General features: G+C 43.7%; 1 protein-coding gene across 1 annotated transcript in view; it reads right to left on the bottom strand.

Moving 5' to 3' along the window:
- HPSE2 (heparanase 2 (inactive)) overlaps positions 1 to 18,194 on the bottom strand; it is a 119,608-nt gene that overhangs the window by 29,732 nt on the left and 71,682 nt on the right. Inside the window, exons 4-5 of the mRNA XM_081008429.1 lie at positions 6,182 to 6,355; positions 5,186 to 5,357 (exon numbers count right to left, since the gene is read on the bottom strand). Coding sequence (XP_080864555.1) covers positions 5,186 to 5,357; positions 6,182 to 6,355 — 346 coding nt within the window. The remainder of the gene's footprint in view (positions 1 to 5,185; positions 5,358 to 6,181; positions 6,356 to 18,194) is intronic.

Here is an 18,194-nt window from a genome sequence, read left to right as displayed (position 1 = left end):
AAAGCAGAAAAATCTGGAACACATCTTATTTTACAAAATTTTACAAAAAATTTTACAAAACACATCTTATTTTACAAAAGATATGGTGTAATGTCTTTCTATGCCTCCTCCCTTAAGATATGGGGTCTGTGAATTTTTAAAGAATCTCATTCACAAAGCCTGGTTTAAATTTTTATTCAGGTGCTAAGTATTCCAGTCAAAATGGAGAGTACTAAAGAGTACAAAAATGCCAAAATACATATACAATGAACACTTGGCCTCAGTGAGACAACTGAGGCATAACTTCCCTTTAAAGAATGTGTATGGATTTACATAAAAAGAGGAACTGCTGCACTCTGGGAACACACTCATCAAGTTCTCGTCACACGTACCTAACCCTCTCCAGGGCTGTGGTCCAGGAAAACCAGTTTTGCTAGTTTGAAGCAATTGCCAGCTTTTCACAACACAGATTGGCTGCTATCTTCTGACATCACAGATCCCCCACCCTCCCTCCTTGGAGCACTTTAGCAGATTTCCCACCCCTTCACACACACACCCCAAAAGGGGGGGTGGCATACATGAACTTTTGATGGTTTAAACATGCAAACTCCCCCCCCCACACACACACACTGGTCATTGCCAGAAGTTGGGGAAAAGGGCATGACAGATGACTCAGTCCATATTGGATTCAGTCCATATTTGATTCACTGATAAAGCCTTCTGTCAAAAGCAGTGCAAATGCAGACTAGAATCCAGGCTCACTTTGAGTGAGGAAAGCTTGCACTTTATTAAGACATCTTTCAGCTCTGCTTCCAATGCTTCCCCTCTCTTTCCCTCTGCCCAGCTGAGTTTATATTCATACTGCCATCTCAAAAGGTGGGATATAAATGTAAATACTGTAACAAAAACAACTACTACTACTACTTCTAATAGTAGTAGTAGTATAATTTGGAGACCAGAAAGCTGGAGAGAAAGGGCCACATGGCCTTCAGTGTAAGAGAAGGAAATATAATTATGAGGTTTTAGCTTAATTATGAATTATGGTGCTGGAGGAGACTCTTGAACTGCAAGAGTCCACGGACTGCAAGAAGATCAAACCTATCCATTCTTAAGGAAATCAGCCCTGAGTGCTCAGTGGAAGGACAGATCCTGAAGCTGAGACTCCAATACTTTGGCCACCTCATGAGAAAAGAAGACTCCCTGGAAAAGACCCTGATGGTGGGAAAGATGGAGGGCACAAGGAGAAGGGGATGACAGAGGATGAGATGGTTGGACAGTGTTCTCGAAGCTACCAGCATGAGTCTGACCAAACTGCGGGAGGCAGTGGAAGACAGGAGTGCCTGGCATGCTCTGGTCCATGGGGTCATGAAGAGTCGGACATGACTAAATGACTAAACAACAAAGTTTAAAAGCAATAGTTTCAGAGAAAACTAGTATCCTCTATCTTGGATTCACACCTAGGAAGGCTGCACACAGTGAAAGAGTGACACCAGTTTCCTATATACAAGGATGCCAGAAGGCAACCATTGCACTTCTGAGAAGGGAAATAATTTTTTATCTCATATTTCTGGAGAGGCAAATATAACATCACATTCTACTCACCAAATATCATCCATCGTTTAGGAACCAAGTTCCACACAGGGGCTGAACCGAGGCTGAGGTCATCTCAGTCTCCCTGCTAACAACTCCGCTGATTCTTTGGGAACTCTTGAGAAATGCTACAACTCCTGACCCTCCACCCCACAAAGTAGGGAACAGATACAGACTGTTCTGAGCAGCTCTGGTTCCCTGAATAGCCTAATTAACACTTCATCAAGTGGGGCTGGCTGTCCCATCTGTGGAAATTCCCTTGCACCTGACCACATGTCCGTCTCTGATTCTTCTCTCTGCCCTGCAGCCAACTAGCTCAGCAGTACTAAAGGAACGAAATAGCCCAAGTTCCCAAAGCATCTCTCCTTCCCCAAACGCAGCAAGATTTCAGGTACAATATTGTGTTAGTATTCATTTCAGGGAAACCTGATTCACAATTCTGGCTGGGCAGACACAGGGAATCAGTTTGCTTTGAACATGAAGATAGTCGGTCTTTTAAAGAAAAAGAAAAACCCAAGGGTCGACAGTCCAAGACCACATTCACATTGGACGTTTAAAGCACTATGATACCACTTGAAACAGACATGGTTTCCACCAGAGAATTCTGGGGGCTGTAGTTGGTTTAGGGTGCTGAGAACCATTAGGAGACCACTAATCCTCTCACAGAGCTATAATTGCCCATAGTTACCTGGGAAGAGCAATTGGATGTGATAACACTCTGAGGGAAAGGACAGGCCATATGAATAAATAGTACTTTCCTGCTCCACAGTAGAGAGGACAGTGGCACAATTCCACACAATGTTAGAGAAATCAACACCAAGTCATTAAAGTGATGAAAGGGCAACAGGGAAAATGCTTGAGTGTCACAATTCAGCAATGGCATCGCCTGTATTCTCCATAATAAATGAGTGAATGCATAAATTATGTCAGATCCAAAGAAAACGGCTACTGTGTGGAATGGCCATAGCTCAGTGGCAGAACATGTGCCTTATATGGAGAATGTCCCAGGTTCAAAATAGGGATGGAAGGATCTGTCAACATCAGTTTTCATTTTTCCAATCTTAAATTCAGTTCTCCACATTGTGAATTCTTTTTTTTTTTTAAACTTCTCATGAAAATTCATCAGCATCTTAGTGCAAATTTCTCCTAATACATTTTTATATTCAGTTTTGACTAATGCACACATTTTGCAATCTTCCCCACTGTAATGAATTTCTGTACATTGTTTTTGCTAATAATTGCATGTTTATGCACACTTTCCCCTAATGTATGCAGTATATAGTTGGAGAACTTGCATCAAAAAATTCAGATGAGTGTTGTTTCCATTTGCATGTTGTTTCATAAAGTTCAAATTTGACAAATTCACTTTTAAATGAAAACTGCAACAAATTTCTCCTTTACCCCTGCCTCAAACTAAGCATGAATAGGATCACACGGTAACCAATTTTAAAATTTTCACCATACCCTCTCCACATACATGTCTTTAAAGCTAAATAAACCCAGTTCTTTTGGCCTTTCCTTGTGGAATTTGCCTTCTAGCCTATTTGCCATCTTTGCCAGAAATGTTCATCAGCTTTGCTACCTAGAAGATGTGGCAGCATGCTTTCTTCCTCAGAATTACAGCTAATGCTGCTGCCAATATTACATTATTTTGCTGCAACTCCACATATGCCCCCTTTCTATTTTTATGTATTTAACAAAATTTATATACTGCTTGATTGTTATTGTTTTTTAAAAAAAACCTCAGCACTTTAGAAAAACAGAAAATATAGTATTATATATATTATCAATAAAAACAATTTAAGCCAGGTATTTAATAATATTTTAAAAATGATTTAAATCAACAGTAGCTAAAATGAAATCAAGCACGTGTAACTTTAGGCCCGCCTAAACAAAAATGTTTAAAACAAAAGCAGAAAATAGTACAGCCAAGATGGCTGCCTGGTGTCAATAGACAGGGAATTCCAAAATGTATGCTGACTTGTGTGGAATGAGTCTTATGTGGCATCTGCAACAGTGCTAGTTCTGCAGATCAAACTGGTCAAAAGGGCATATATGGGGTAAGGAAGACCCTTAAGTAAACTGGTCCCAAGCTGCTAATGGTTTTATATATTAACAATATACTAATGATATACTAGGGACGTGGGTGGCACTGTGGGTTAAACCACAGAGCCTAGGACTTGCCGATCAGAAGGTCGGCAGTTCGAATCCCCGCGACAGGGTGAGCTCCCATTGCTTGGTCCCTGCTCCTGCCAACCTAGCAGTTCAAAAGCACGTCAAAGTGCAAGTAGATAAATAGGTACCACTCCGGTGGGAAGGTAAACGGCAGTTCCGTGCACTGCTCTGGTTCGCCAGAAGCGGCTTAGTCATGCCGGCCACATGACCAGGAAGCTGTATTGGCTCCCTCGGCCAATAAAACGAGATTAGCGTCGCAACCCCAGAGTCAGTCACGACTGGACTTAATGGTCAGGGGTCCCTTTACCTTTACTAATGATATACTATTATATACTAATGGTAACACCTTGAACTTGGACCAATAGCAAATGGGCAACCTGTGCAGATATCTGAGCAGAGGTGTTATATATTGACAGGGTATCACTCCTTTCAGCAACTGTGCTGCAGCATTCTGCACTAACTGTAGCTTCTGTAGAAAGGGAAGCCCAACAAAGAGTGCATTGCAGCAATCCAATATTGAAGCCATCAATGGCTGAACTAATGTGATCAAACTCTGCTGGTCCAGAAATGATTGTAGCTGTGTCGCCAGTCACAGCTGGTAAAAAGTGCTTCTAGCCACTGAGGTTACCTGGGGCTCCAGTGACAGGGATATGATATTTGCACACTTGAGTCTTCTTTGTTTGCATTTTACTTGGTCAGTTTTCACCATGTTGCTGTGTGCTAAGCTCTGAGGTTTATTAAGATTGTTTCTGGGGTGTTTGCCAGTTGTCCCAGTTTTTTATCAAAGGCTGGTGCAGAAGCAATGGCCAATCTGTGCAATGTCCTCTTTCTCATACAAGTCGTGGTTGCTCAAGGCTTCTTCCTCTTTAGATGGAATAAGAGTCTATATAGCAACTGTTAATAAGGAAAGGTTTGGGTGTTTGAAAGGGACAGCCAATGAAAACTTCCGCCAATGCCTTAAAAATTTGACAGGAAAGTGGTGAAATAGTACTGGAACATAGGGAAGGGAAGTGGCAAAGGAGATCTTATAGGAGGGTCAACAATGAGGCATGGACACTTTGCTTTGATTGTCCTGACAATTTTACCAACTTAAGTCTAAAACGTCATGGAATACTCCAGGGACCTTCAAATGCCAGAACCTGGTCTGCCTAGCACCCTGGCACTCTGGACATCATACAGGTAGAAATCAGGGCACATACAGTCAGTTTAGCTAGTACACTGCTTCATATGACATAAAGAGCAGCTACTGTGCCTTTCGTAGATGTATGCCTGGGGTAAGCATGGATTTTTCTATTACTGCACCATCATGGGCAAAGAAGCCACCTCTGCAGAGCTTTTCATTGTTGTGCAGTGATTGAACCTGAGAGATGGGTTTGATGTCTCTGGTATGAGAAAGATTTCATAGGTCCCTGCATTGTTGGCCATGAATCAAATCACTCACCCATCCAGAAGAGCCACAACGTTCTTCTTAGGCCTCCCAATGTTGGGCCCATACAGGCTGGCTCTGGAGTAGGTGCGGATCAGCTGCAACAGGCTCTTCAGCTGCATGTAGTCTTTGCCCAACTGAGTACCATTTACTGCTCGCCCTGTCAGGGTGCGGTAGTTATTTGGTTCTGGAAGCAAACAGAAACAAGCATTCACCAACTCTGACCCGACTGCTCTGAAGATGGTGCCCCGTAAAAGCCATGGAGAAGGCCATGAGAAGGTGGAGTCACTGCCACTTAAAGAGGGAGGGGAGGTTGGCACTGTGCGGGTACACTGGCAGAGAAAACCCAGTGATCTCACTGATGCACCTACATGGTGTTGACTTCCCTGCCGCCTCTCCCCTCTCCCTGCGTGGAGACCCTATGCAGAAAGGACTGGTGAAGATAGCTCATTACAGTGCAAACATATGCACACTTACCTCAGAATAAGTGATATTCAACACAGTTGGACTCCTGGAGAGACATTTTAGGATTGCACTATTTGTCCCCTGTTTTTACTGAGCACTTTCAAATCGTCTTTCTCACACAAGCTCCTTCCTTCCCTGTACCATCAAGATATCAATCTCTTTTTTGCCTGCAAATTCCTATGGCTATCAATTGCAGTGAGCACCCCCAGTAGCAGTGTTCCACTTCTGTCATTCAACAACTACTAGCTATGATGGGTATGTTCTATCTCCACTGTTGGAGACATTATGGCGCTGAATACCTGTTGATGGGAACAGCAAGTGGGCACGCTGCTGTTGCCTTCGTTTCCAGCCTGCAGGCCTCCCACAGGCATCTGGTTGGCTACTGTGAGAGTAGGATGCTAGATTAGATGGGCCATTGGGCTGATCCATTGGGCTGTTCTTAAGAATTCTTCCTAACCTAGAAGGTGACCCCAGTGCTTATTTTCTCTCCAATCCTCCTCCCCGTCCACCTCCTTCTCCAAATCCCCCTCTCCAAACCTCACTCACCATTGCCCAACTCCCAGGAGATGTTGTACTTCTTGCTGGCACTGTACTTGAGCAAGCTGAGGGCATTGGAGCTGTTCCAGGAATTGTTGGGGTTCCGGCGCAGTGCGTTCAATGCAAAGATGAGGTGGAGGCCAGAACAGTCAGCAAAATTATAGAGTTTGTCTAGAGACCTGGCTGGGAAGAAACAAAACCAGCCTGAAACTCAAGTGCAAAGAACTCCAAGGTCCAGAGAGTAACCCCCATAGTTGCTGAAGTTCTTTGTCCTAGGGAACTCAGAAAAGGGTGGTAACAAAATGGTCCAGATGATGGGTTCATTATGCCAGTCTTCCCCAACCCGATTCCCTCCAGATGTTTTGGACACCCAATTCCCTTCAGTCCCAGCCTATCTGGCCAATGGTCAGGGATGATGAGACCTCTCATCTAAAACATCTGGAAGACCCCAGGTTGGGGAAGGCTACAGTGTGCTATAAATGGCCAGCAGCTGCTATTTATTTATAAATTTTATTTTATTACCCAGTAGCAAAAGAGGATCCACTCCATCCTTTCCCAGGTTAGTTCTCCTATTGTGAGGATATCACTCCCCCCCCAGCATTCAAATTACCCCCATCTCACTAACATGCCCAAACTTGTCTAGTTACAAGGAGTATCATACTAGATATTAGACGTGTGTGGGGATTTGGCTGTGTGAGAAAGCCCTTTATCGCTTTCTGTGGCTTCCTGGAGGCTGTCTCCAAGGTGGCTTGTGGTTTACAGAATGACACCAGACATCTCCAAGTGGCTCCTTTCTGTGCAGTCTGCTTTCCTTGGAAGCTCTGACCCAGTTTAATGAGGTTATACATCTGCAGCCGCTTCTGAGAATCATTTTTTTTACAGACATGTCTCCGAAGAGCAGTTATACCTTATTATTCATTTTTACAGCCTGGACTATCTTCTTGAAGAAGGAGAACAGTTAAAAAGGAATAGTTTTGTATTAAACTAAAAAGCAATTGGGTGAAAGAAATAGCTTTCGGCCTTGGAATTGGATGGCTTTTACTATCAGGAATGGGCTCCAAGCTGCAGGCAGGCCTACAGGAAGCAAGGCACTGTTGCGACCTCTTGGGAGCTTTGCTCTATGGTTCAACTTCCAAAGCATGTTAACAATCATTTACTTGTTTCTTCTCATAACAATTCTAGGGGATAAGTCACTATTATTCCCATGTTACTGGTGAAGAGCTGAGGCTAAAAGATGGTGACTCGCCTATTGCCTCGTGATGGCAGACAAGGGCCTACTAGACGTAAATTCAGTGCTAGAGCCACTGGAACATAAACGAATATGGAAGAGGCCTTCACTCAGCCAATCTACACCAGTAATTCTCCTTCCCCCTCCAAACTATTTATTTGAGCAAGGAAATAGATGTGCATATAAACCATTCTTGGGTGACATTTGCAGATAGCTGAAGAACAGAACTTAAATGTGCACCTCTGGAGGGAGGGGAGGAGGGAATTAGCATTAGAAACAGCTCCAAGATGTCCTTGCATGCTGTAAATGAGGCCTGCGCACAGCAGGCAAGGAGGTGGGAATCTCTGAGGTGAAAGGTCGGGGATGCTAAATAGGCCCATACGGCTGGCGGTTTGTTCTTTATGGGGCCAAAGGCTGGGTCACCCCCCTGGGGGAATCTGCTGTCTCTCAGGTCTCAGTCACTCCTTGTTACATTGGGCTCCATTCTGTCCAGGTCACGCATTTTCTAGGGGAACCCGTGCTTTCACGAGTATCTTGGGGCCTGCAGCGTGCATGTGTTTGTGTGTTAGCGCTGTCTGAGCCAGCTCCAGGTTTTGATGGAAAATCCTGAGGAGATTTTTCCCAGCCAATTACATTATTGTTCTCGGAGAGCTCCATGTTTTCTGTGGTGAGGTGTGGGAGTAGGGAGGAGAGATGCTGCAAGCTTTAAGTGGAATCAGGTGTTGTTTCCCTGCAGGGAAGTCTGGTAAATGTCAGAGTCCTTGGAGTAACAGGTACTGGCAGATGAGCCCAGCACTTCCCACACAGAACAGCCTCCTTCCTCTCGGAATCCTGCATCCTGCCCTTTGTCCTTGGAACGGAGGTCCATGGCTACGTCAGATAGACCAGCCGCCTTCTGGGAAGCTGGCACCCACTGGCAGCAGCAGGCGTAAGGATGAGGCAATGTTTTTGAGACAAAAAAGGTGGGACCCAGATGTCACCCAGAGTGCTTAACATCCTAGCAGCAACTACATCTCTGATGGGCCAAGTCCCACCTGCTTGGGGCCGGGAACCACGTTCAGGGCTCAGAGGATCCCACCTGTGAGTGCGCAGGTGCCAGGGGAGCACGTGTTGCCATGGCGATCACTATTGTGTTTCTTAAGTAAGAAGTAGTGAAGGAAAGCAGGAGGGAGATGCAGAGAGAAGCCGTGAGTTTCCAGCACAGAGAGCTGCTCGCCTCCTCCCGCTCCTCCTTTCCTGTGCTGCTGCTGATGTAATACAACAAATTTATCTGGCTCAGTGCAAGCTGCAGGGCCATTCTTTGCCCTTGAATGTAATGAATTTCTTTCCTGAAGGCAGGGACCAGCGCTTGCTAGAAAACAGTTGCTCGCTAGAGGGTCTGACAGAACTGCCCCTCTTTTTTCTTCTGTCTCTGGGGTTTGGGCCTGGATGTTTGCCAGGTCTTCAGTAGCTGCACCTTGTCTTAGGGCTTCAAAACATTTAGAAGGTACAGCTACGGTCTTCAGGGAATACTCAGCAACTTTATACCTTGAGCTGTCAACTGATCAAAAGAAAACATTATTGCTTGTTTGGGCACTCTTACACCAACTTGACCTGCAGAAATGAGCAACTGATCATGTTTATCTCCTGCCAGTTCCTGCATAGCAAGCTGCTCTTAAAAGCTGGTTCAACAGTTGGCAACCCTGTTAATATCAAGCCCCGGTTTCTGTTTGGTTAGGTTTCAGGCACAGCTTGCAGCCCAGTAGTATTAAAAGCAGCACGGCATAAAAGAGAAAAAATATTGCACCTGCCAGAGGGCTTCTCCTGTCCATGTCATGCAGTGATAGGAAACAGGATGCCAGGACCTGGGCCCAGCAACCCTAATGGCCGTTGTTGGTTGCATAGAGCTTGCATCTAGCTCCAGGATATGGATTTTACTCATGACTACTATTTTTGATATACCATAATGAATGCAGAAAAGTGGGCAAAGTACCAGCAGAAATAGAGGAAACACTATGTTCTCAATTACCAGGGCTTAAATTAAACTGCTAAATTGTTTTTTTCCATCTCGCTCAGGATGGGGCTATTTTGCAAAAGTTCAAGACACTGTTTTTTTCCAGTCTTTCAACTGAAGAAACATGTTGTCCGTGGAAATTTAAGAGAGAAGCCACTTGTTGCCACTTGTTAAAGACATGAGTGATGCGTCATGAGATTTCACACACTTACAGAATGGGAAGACCTGGATGAAGATACCTGCTCATTTCTAGGGTTTTTCATCCATCCTCATAAAGCCACCGACCTTTTTACAGCTCATGCATAGAACAGCCTGATTCAAAACTGCCCAGGGCTCCTGTACCTTCAAGAGTTGTGAAGATGGAATTCCAGAGGAAATTTTCAAATGCTAGGTGCATCTGCTCAAATTCCCCATTCTACACAACTATTAAATGTGCAGAAGCCCTTTTCCCTTTTGTATCTGGCCACGCTAGTCCTACTCCAGCATGTTGTTAAGAGCTGTCTGCCATACAAAAGAAAATGCAAAATGAAGCATTTGTGGAATGAAAATATAGTGATAATTCCTGCTTGTCAGGTTGTTTTTAAGTGCACAGGGAAAGGGACAGTTAAAAAGAAGAAGATTGCCAACCCTTAAAAAGTACTATTTATTCTTCCAAGCCAGAAACAATTCATTTGGTTTGAGTGCAGGAGATAATTCACATTGTAAAAGAACAACAAGACTTAATACACTGTAATTTAATTTATGTAGCCAGCCAGCCAGCTGCCCACACATTGTGTTCACATGCCAGGATGCCATCAGATCTATAAAAGTGAATGAAAACAAAAATAAAACCCAAGAACAATCTAATGAAAGCCATAACAGAAATGGCAGGCACTGAAAACAGAGACAAAAAACATTTTTCTCTCCAGTGCAAAGAGATAATGGGGTTCACTTAAGAGTTTTTTTCTGAAAGCCTCTTGTACCTTTAATGTTTAATAACAGCTAAAGCTTTAGCATGCTGGGGAAAGCTGCCCCTCCTGTATTTCTGTCTGTCATGCAGCTGTTGAAGTCACTGGAACTGTACAGTCACCTGCTCCTGGTAAGAAAACAGCTCCAGAAGAGCTTTGCTTGTCAAGCCATGAGGGGCTTGGAAACCTCAAGCGCAAATCCAGAAGAGCTAGACATAATGAGCAGTATTCAACAAAATAATTTTATTTCCATAAGTGCTGGCACAATGGGACTCCCCACACCCTTTACTCCCATCACACATACCAGAGGGTTGTGGGGAAACCCAGAACAGATTTGGGGGAGGCATGCGGGGGAGATGGGAGGAGCGTTCCGCTGTTTAAGTAGAAATCCTTGCACTTATGGAACAATTTGCTTAGCACTATGTTGAATACAATCTATTGTTACCGAACCAACCAACAATCTGATGCTAGACAGAGGTCTAAGAAACCTGTCACTGACCTGTGGATCACTGAAGCCACAGGCCTCCATCCCCTCCTACGTTGTGACTTAGAGACTTACCTTGAATTGTATGCCCACTTGGGGTTGTTGTGTTTGCTCTCCCGGCCCTCTTTTCTCCTCCCTGTTACATACATATTTGTTTTGTTCTTTTAAGCAGCCCAATGGTTTTCTCCACACCTTCTGTTAGGAAATGTGGTGGGCTGGTGGGATGGAGGCAATGTGCATTATGTTGGGGAGCAGGCATTTTGTTTCCTCCTCAACCATCCCACTACTATTTGAAGGGGTTGCTGCTAGGAAACATGGTGTTACACTATAAATGGACTGCAAAATAAATAAATATTCATTTATTCTTTACTTTGGCGATTGTTGCTTAGAGTACATGATGTGATCATGTTTTTCTCTGAAACTGCAAGGGCTAGAAACATTGCTTTAAATCAGGGTTGCAACAAGTAACTTGGTTGACAGGCCAAAGATCTGTGACTGTGCATGCAGAAGGTCCATGTTCAGCTCTGGTATTTCCTGCAGCAAAGCTGGAAAAAGTCCTCTGTCTGAGACCCTGGAGAACCGCTGCCAAGTGGAAGCATGGGGTTGTGACATAGTCCTAGCTGCCTGTCTGTGTGCATGAGACTAGAACCTCTTGATGCATTTTCTTCAAAGATGGGCAATAATCTATTGCCATAATTTTAACACTCTCTGACTCTTAGTGTGGTAAGCTACCTACTGCTATCCATGCCAATGCAGCTAAATACTGTTGGGCTTCATCCCAAAAGCGATATGCCCTGAAGATGCAGTCAGCATGCTCCACACAGATGGCAGTGACACACTCCTGCCTGCCTTGCGACTCTGCCAGGGTTAACTTGCATCTGGGAACTTCTGGAAAGAGAACATTTTCCAGGGGTGTTATTAAATTAAATGTTAAAAAAGCAGTTCTGAAGCACATTGTTGACGCTATTGACTGAGACACTAAATACGATAATTTCCCTTTTTCCATTTGTTTTCCTCGGCTTTAAGAATTATGCCGTTGCCACAGAATTTAACATTAACAATGGCAATTCTCTGAATCACCAGGAAGGAGCCAAGAGGGTGACATCAGCTCTGAAGTGGGCTACAGGAACAGGAGGTGGCTTGGAAGTCCAATAAAGATGACTTTGGAGGAAGCAGGTTTGTTGCACAAGAGCTCCAAACCAGCTGAAATTAGTGGCTGGAAGTGCTCCAAGGCAATATACTAACTGCTCACATCCTACCACCTGCAATTCCAGTTGCTTGATATCAACTCTCAATGTTATTAACTACTCCTATATATAAGGGTATAATAGGAAAGGCCTACTGAAAAAAATGGACTATCTGCCATAACACCATGGCACTCACTTTGTGCCAGCACCCCAATGCTGATCTTGCCATGAACCAGAACTCTATTTGAAATTTGACAACTTAGTTTCTGATTCTGCTTTCGGCATCCAGTATCTTAACTGAATGCCAGCCACGACAGGCCATGAAACAACTGACAGAGGGATGCAGTCCACAGCTCTTGTAATTACCCCTTTCTTTCCCTCCTGCTACTGAGGCCAGTTCAGGAAATAATACATTGCAAAGCTTGCCTCCCTCTGGCTCTGCACTTGTAACTGCCCCAGGAATGCAGTTGCAGAGAGAACACTTCTCTGCTGCCAGGGCTTTTGATGACAGAATGACTGGTTTATGTGGCTGTAAGATCTGCTGTCTGAAAAGCAGCAGAATCTATTATGTGTTTCTAAGCAGTGACAGCTGGTACTGCCGTGCTGGAGTTTATGCCGGCTCTCATACAGCTTAGATCAGCCGCTCTTCTCTGAGCACCCTGATCTATCAACAAACATGGTTTCTGGAATGGTTTAAAAGCATTCCCAAGTAGGCAAGAAGTGGCTGCTTTCTGAAAAGGCTCCAGATTTATAATCAGCCGAGGCATGCAGAGATAGAGAAGCAGAGGAGACACCTGAAAGGAGAAGTCCTCATAGACAAAAGCGAACCCCCAAGGTACACTGGAACACTGACACCAGTGAGACAGATAGCCAGAACAGAGTTTGCAAACAGTGAGAGATCAGGGTCTATGCAGCCTTCTTCCCATCCTGTGCACCATTCATCCATAGTTGTTAATTATGCCACAGAGAAAGCAGGACTCTGCTGTGGACAATTTTAGTGACGTACACAGCCAAATTGGTATGAGGTACTCAACAAGCACGATGTTTGCTGGTGTCCTGCGGTCATGAGAAGTTATGGGTGGGAAAAGCATACCTGCTTCCAGGCAGGCATTATGTGAATTATTTTTACAAGGAACTGCAGGCTTCATTGATATCAGTTCATCAATGGGAGAAGTGGATATGTTCCTGTGGATACACAGGATAGCAATTTTTATCAAAATGTTTCACTCTTGCAATTTTCTTGCCTGTGACCCCCATTGCCCACATCTCGTCAGGGTCTGTCGTCAAACTGTTAGTTTCATGCTCATCAGAAGGCTATTGCTACAGTAAATATGATCGGGGGCAGAGAAGCAAAATGCAGTGCTGAGAACACAAATGAATAGCTGTGCTTTGCCACAGTTCAACCATTCAGCCTAAATCCCTGTGCCAAACTAAAAGGCTAAAGCTAGATCACTCCACTCCAAGCCTCCAAGAAAAGCTATTAGATATTCCAGGAACAAAAATGGGGACTTATCTCTGAACAGTTATTGAGTTGTTGGATGGTAACTAGCATCACAAAGGAAGTCACTGAGACACAATACGAAGAATTCTGCTTGGCTGTAGCAAGAATATTAATAAATCCTGACAAGGTTCCCAATATTGCATGTGTCATGTGAGCAGTGCTCTGCCAAATAAAGGCAAGAAAGGGCAAGCGGAGAAGCAGAATGCATGTCACTAATGTAAGTAGTCTGCTATATTTAGCTTACATGTATTTTGGCATTCCTAGAGGCACTCAGTATTATGGTCCTGCTGTGCTGGGCTCCAGAATATAAGGAAGACTCCTCACACACAGCATTCTCAAATCAGATTTGGCAGGTAGTTGCAGCTCAGTTGTGGAGAAAAGGAAACAGCATGGTAGCACTGTCAAGTATGCTAGGTCCTGAGCAGCTTACAAAATGTGACTATTTTGTGGGTATGATTCAATCACATAATGACAAATCTAGGTTGTGTGATGAAAATGGATTTGGTGCTCTTGGGCAATAGACCAACTTCCCCTCCTAAAAGAAAACATTGTCTTTTGTGGTAAAGAAGGTGATGGGGAAATGTCCTGGGAAATGTGGAATAATGGTGAAGTCTGGAAACAGTGGATGATAAATACCTTCTTCAATGAGCTAGATGTCAAACTATATAAAGAAGATTCCTGTGTCTAAATTTTAAGGGTTGCACGCTACTCATACAAAGTAGACCGACTGAAAAAAACTCCCCATTAATTTCTACTCTGATTAGCACTAATGTTGCATACAATCCAAAGAATCACTATTACTGAGAAAACTGCATGTTGACAATGGGATGTGCAGTAGCAGCGAAAGTTATTTGCATTAACTCTTCCCTTATGATCCGAAGGCACAAGAATCACCAGTCCAAATATACCATTTAGATAAGGTGAGCAAAGTTGTTTCCCTGTCTCAGAAACATTTGATCTCTCTGGTTTACATGATGATTCTACCCATTGAGAGGAATTTGCACCCCTATATGCAAACCTTGAAATCTGAATTGAGTGGAAATGCTGCAGATCCCCCATCCTAGATCATTCACTGCAGAAGACAGCTGCTTCAATGGCATGGTTGAAGAAGGACCTGTAACTCACAGCCTGTGGCGAAAATACGAAATGCCTTCGGAATGATACCAATCATACAAATGCTGAGCACATTTTCAGCATGTTTGCTTAATCATAATAAAATGCTTACCAGCCACAATAAATTAGCACATCCAATCAGCCATTTCCCCTTCAGTCCTGCAGCCCACTGGGAAAACAATTACTGAATGAGCAGATCACTACTGAAAGGCCCGACAGAGCTCTCTCAGGAAGAGCCCACACAGGCACAAAAGGGGCAGAGCCCACAAAATTATCCCTGCAACAAAGGCTGCTCCTTGGTCCTCGCATTGCACTTTTTCAAGTGAGGGCAAGAGGCTGCTAGTCTTTCAGCTGCATTTCCAGACACCACAAGAATCTAATGGATGTATTATTTTCACAGGACTCAGCCTCCACTTGGTCCACGCACATGAACATGTAGACTGTTGAGAAAACCTTTCCCTCCACACAGACCAGTCACAGCAACACACCCAGCATCATTTTAGCCACTCATCACTATCAGAATGATTATTCTAAGCTGCAGGCAGAGTTGCCAAATGATCAATCTATAAATAAAAAGGCACTGGTCTAGCTGGGTGTTTTGTTTGGGATCAGTTACCAGGTGAGTGCACAGGTTTTTTGCTGGCCTCTCTTTCATACCTGTTATGTACTGAAGTTCTCACTCTGGGCCAGCAGGGGGATACTGTAGATAGTTATGCAAATGAAGGATCGAAAAGTGACGTTCAGTGATTGGATAGTTTTAGAACGTTGCAACAGTTACAATTGTTCTGTAGCTCTATATAAGCAGGCTGACTGAGCTCCTCAGCTTAGTTCTGTTCCAGCTTACAAAATAAAGAGCTGCTTTGGAGAAATCGCTGTGTCGTCTGCTATGTCAACCCACAACTTAACAATACCTACCCACAATGGCTGGGTTCCATCTTTGGGATCCAACTGTAGACCCAATCTGGGCTCTATATAAACCAATATGACAAATCAGTTCCATTCAAAAGTGCTGGCAGAGGCCGCCATTGCCACCTGTATGGGTGACTGGTGCTACTGCATGGTGGTAGCAGCATGCAGTAGTAGTGGATGGGAGCCCAGGTTGGTGATGGGTAGCAGCCCTAACTCCATCCAGCCTGACACTGAAAGTGTTCTCTCCTTCCTGCTAGAGGAGGCTTGGCAGATGGTAATGGTATCACCGGCAAAGAGGATCACTGCAGGTTAAGTCTGCGGTCATTTACTATTGCATGCTGCAACAATGTATGAAAGTGATTTGCAAACTGAGTTTGTTTTTAGTTTTTAACCACCTCTGTTTCCAGGACATTTTATTACATTTGAATCTATGTGTTCTGGATAATATGGCTATCTGCATCCTTCCAGCTTTGAGAAGCCCTGTAGAGCTGCACAAAGAAGCTTTGCTTGAGATCCTGATGGCTGTGGTCTAGTAGTAACTGCACCTTAAATTCTTAATATTGAGAAAACAACATGAGAATACATTCTAGCTTGTACCTGGATAGTTTGGGGTGCTTTTCTTTTCTCTTTAGCCTTGCTCTGCAGCTGAATGCCATTACAAACAAACCTTATTGTGGCTTGCCTGATCCTGTTGTCCTCCTTTCTGTCACCCCCAACTCTTGTGGTTCTGCCAACATCACACACGTGGATCTGCCCAAGAACCAAGAGGGACTGGTGGATTTTTTACATTTCTTTTGCACACTGAGAGTTGGGCATCTGGTATTTTTCAAAAGTCTAAAACATTTTAACTGAAAACTGTCCTAAGGAAAACACACACACACACACACACACGAAACCGGAAATGTTTCGATCTGAAATTCCTAATTAAAACCATGCTCCAAATGCTGACTTAGCCTTTAAAGAAGGAAGTTAAAGAAGAAATGTTGCTTTGCACATACATCCAAGGCAGCATTTGAATAAACCCAGTCATGGCAGGAAAATGCTCACCTAGAGCTGAAGTCATGGCCTCTGGCTACATGAAAGCAGCCCCTAAAGACTTGTGTTATGTACCTGATCACCAGCACCAAAGGTCTTATAATTTGGGAAATGACACATATCCATACTATCTACCCCCCTAATGATTCAACCCAATGATTGTATAATTCTTCTCAAATCTGATTGAACTTAAATGGTCATAAAAGCAAATCCCAGAGGCTGGATCAAATGCGTCCTCCCATTTTTGTACTGTTTTGGACTGTTATTACCAAATATCAACAAAACATTTTTGGACTATATTCTATAATATTACAGCTCAATGCAACTCTGTTGACATTATCCAACAGCCCTATGATTTAGTATAACTGCAGTAGAGTAGGATATCGGCTGTATCTGAAGTCTAGAACAAGGCACTGGAGGTGGCGGTGAATTTGTATTCAGTTCACATTTAAATGAGAATTTACCTAATCCACATTATCCTATACAATGCATGGACTGAAACACAGACATCCTTTGAAATTTGCACTTCTCCAAATTTTGCAGTTCAGTTCCCTAGCCACAATATTACAGTGATAAGTTGGCTCAGCATCCAAATCTAATCAGTGTGCTTTGTGTGCGTACAGTGTGCCGAGAAAACCCTTATTTCTCAAGTACTACATTGTTGGCATCAGCTCACTTGTGTTAACCCTTCTAAAGAAAGACAACTGACCCACTACATGTTTCCACTTGTCCAACAGAAATGGATAACCTCAGATCTGCAACTCCCCACAGATGGTACCCAATATACTAAAAGCTATAGCAATGGCCGATGCAATAGTGGGCATCCTTGCCTAACCCAGTTCCTACAATATACCTTTATCCTCTGATATCTCTCCATTTGTCTTTTCCCCTTCCTGGCCTATTTTTAAACAGGACGACTTTCTAAAATTTAGCCTCTATGTTAGACAGTGGATGATAAGTCATGGGCCATGGTGCCTTTGCTCCAGAGAGGTGGCAAACACATTCAAAGCAATTCTTAATACACAGGAAGAGGAATGAGATGGCTTCCCCAACTCCAACAGAAACGCAGCACAGATTCTATCAACACGCCATTCTTATTACTGTTGTCTTTTGTACAAATATTACTGCCCAAATATTTTCCCTGTTTCGAGCTTATGAGTACCATTAAAGTGGAAAACAAGAAGGGAGGATTAGGTTAATGGTGTCATTGGCCTGCCCTTTGAGACAGGGATTGTACAAATATCTTGTCAGAGTTTAAACCTGATTAGATGAAAGAACGAGCTGCTACTAAAGCCCCCAAAGGAATTTGATTCCTGCCAGAGCAACTTGCAAGGAGAGACAGCCCTTGGCGGAGAGGGGAGCAAAAGGTCAACATCCCGGAGTAAAGCATTTTCAGGTTTAACTGAACACATCTTGAGCTTTATCTACTACAGTATTCCTTAAAGCCACATTTTAAAATCAAGTAATACAAATATGAACATCGCCTTAGTCAAACAAATATTCCAAAACTGAACAGCAGTTTCTAACTAAATAACTCCCCAAACCATCCATCTAATCCACACATGGCATGTAATAGAGGGAGGGGGGCAGGGACTTCTAGGCTCCTTAAATGCAGAGCACATGGG

Source organism: Podarcis pityusensis (genome assembly GCF_964106645.2).
Source record: "Podarcis pityusensis genome assembly, chromosome: 5".
Lineage (NCBI taxonomy): Eukaryota > Metazoa > Chordata > Lepidosauria > Squamata > Lacertidae > Podarcis > Podarcis pityusensis.
This window is presented reverse-complemented; position numbering and strand designations above follow the sequence as displayed.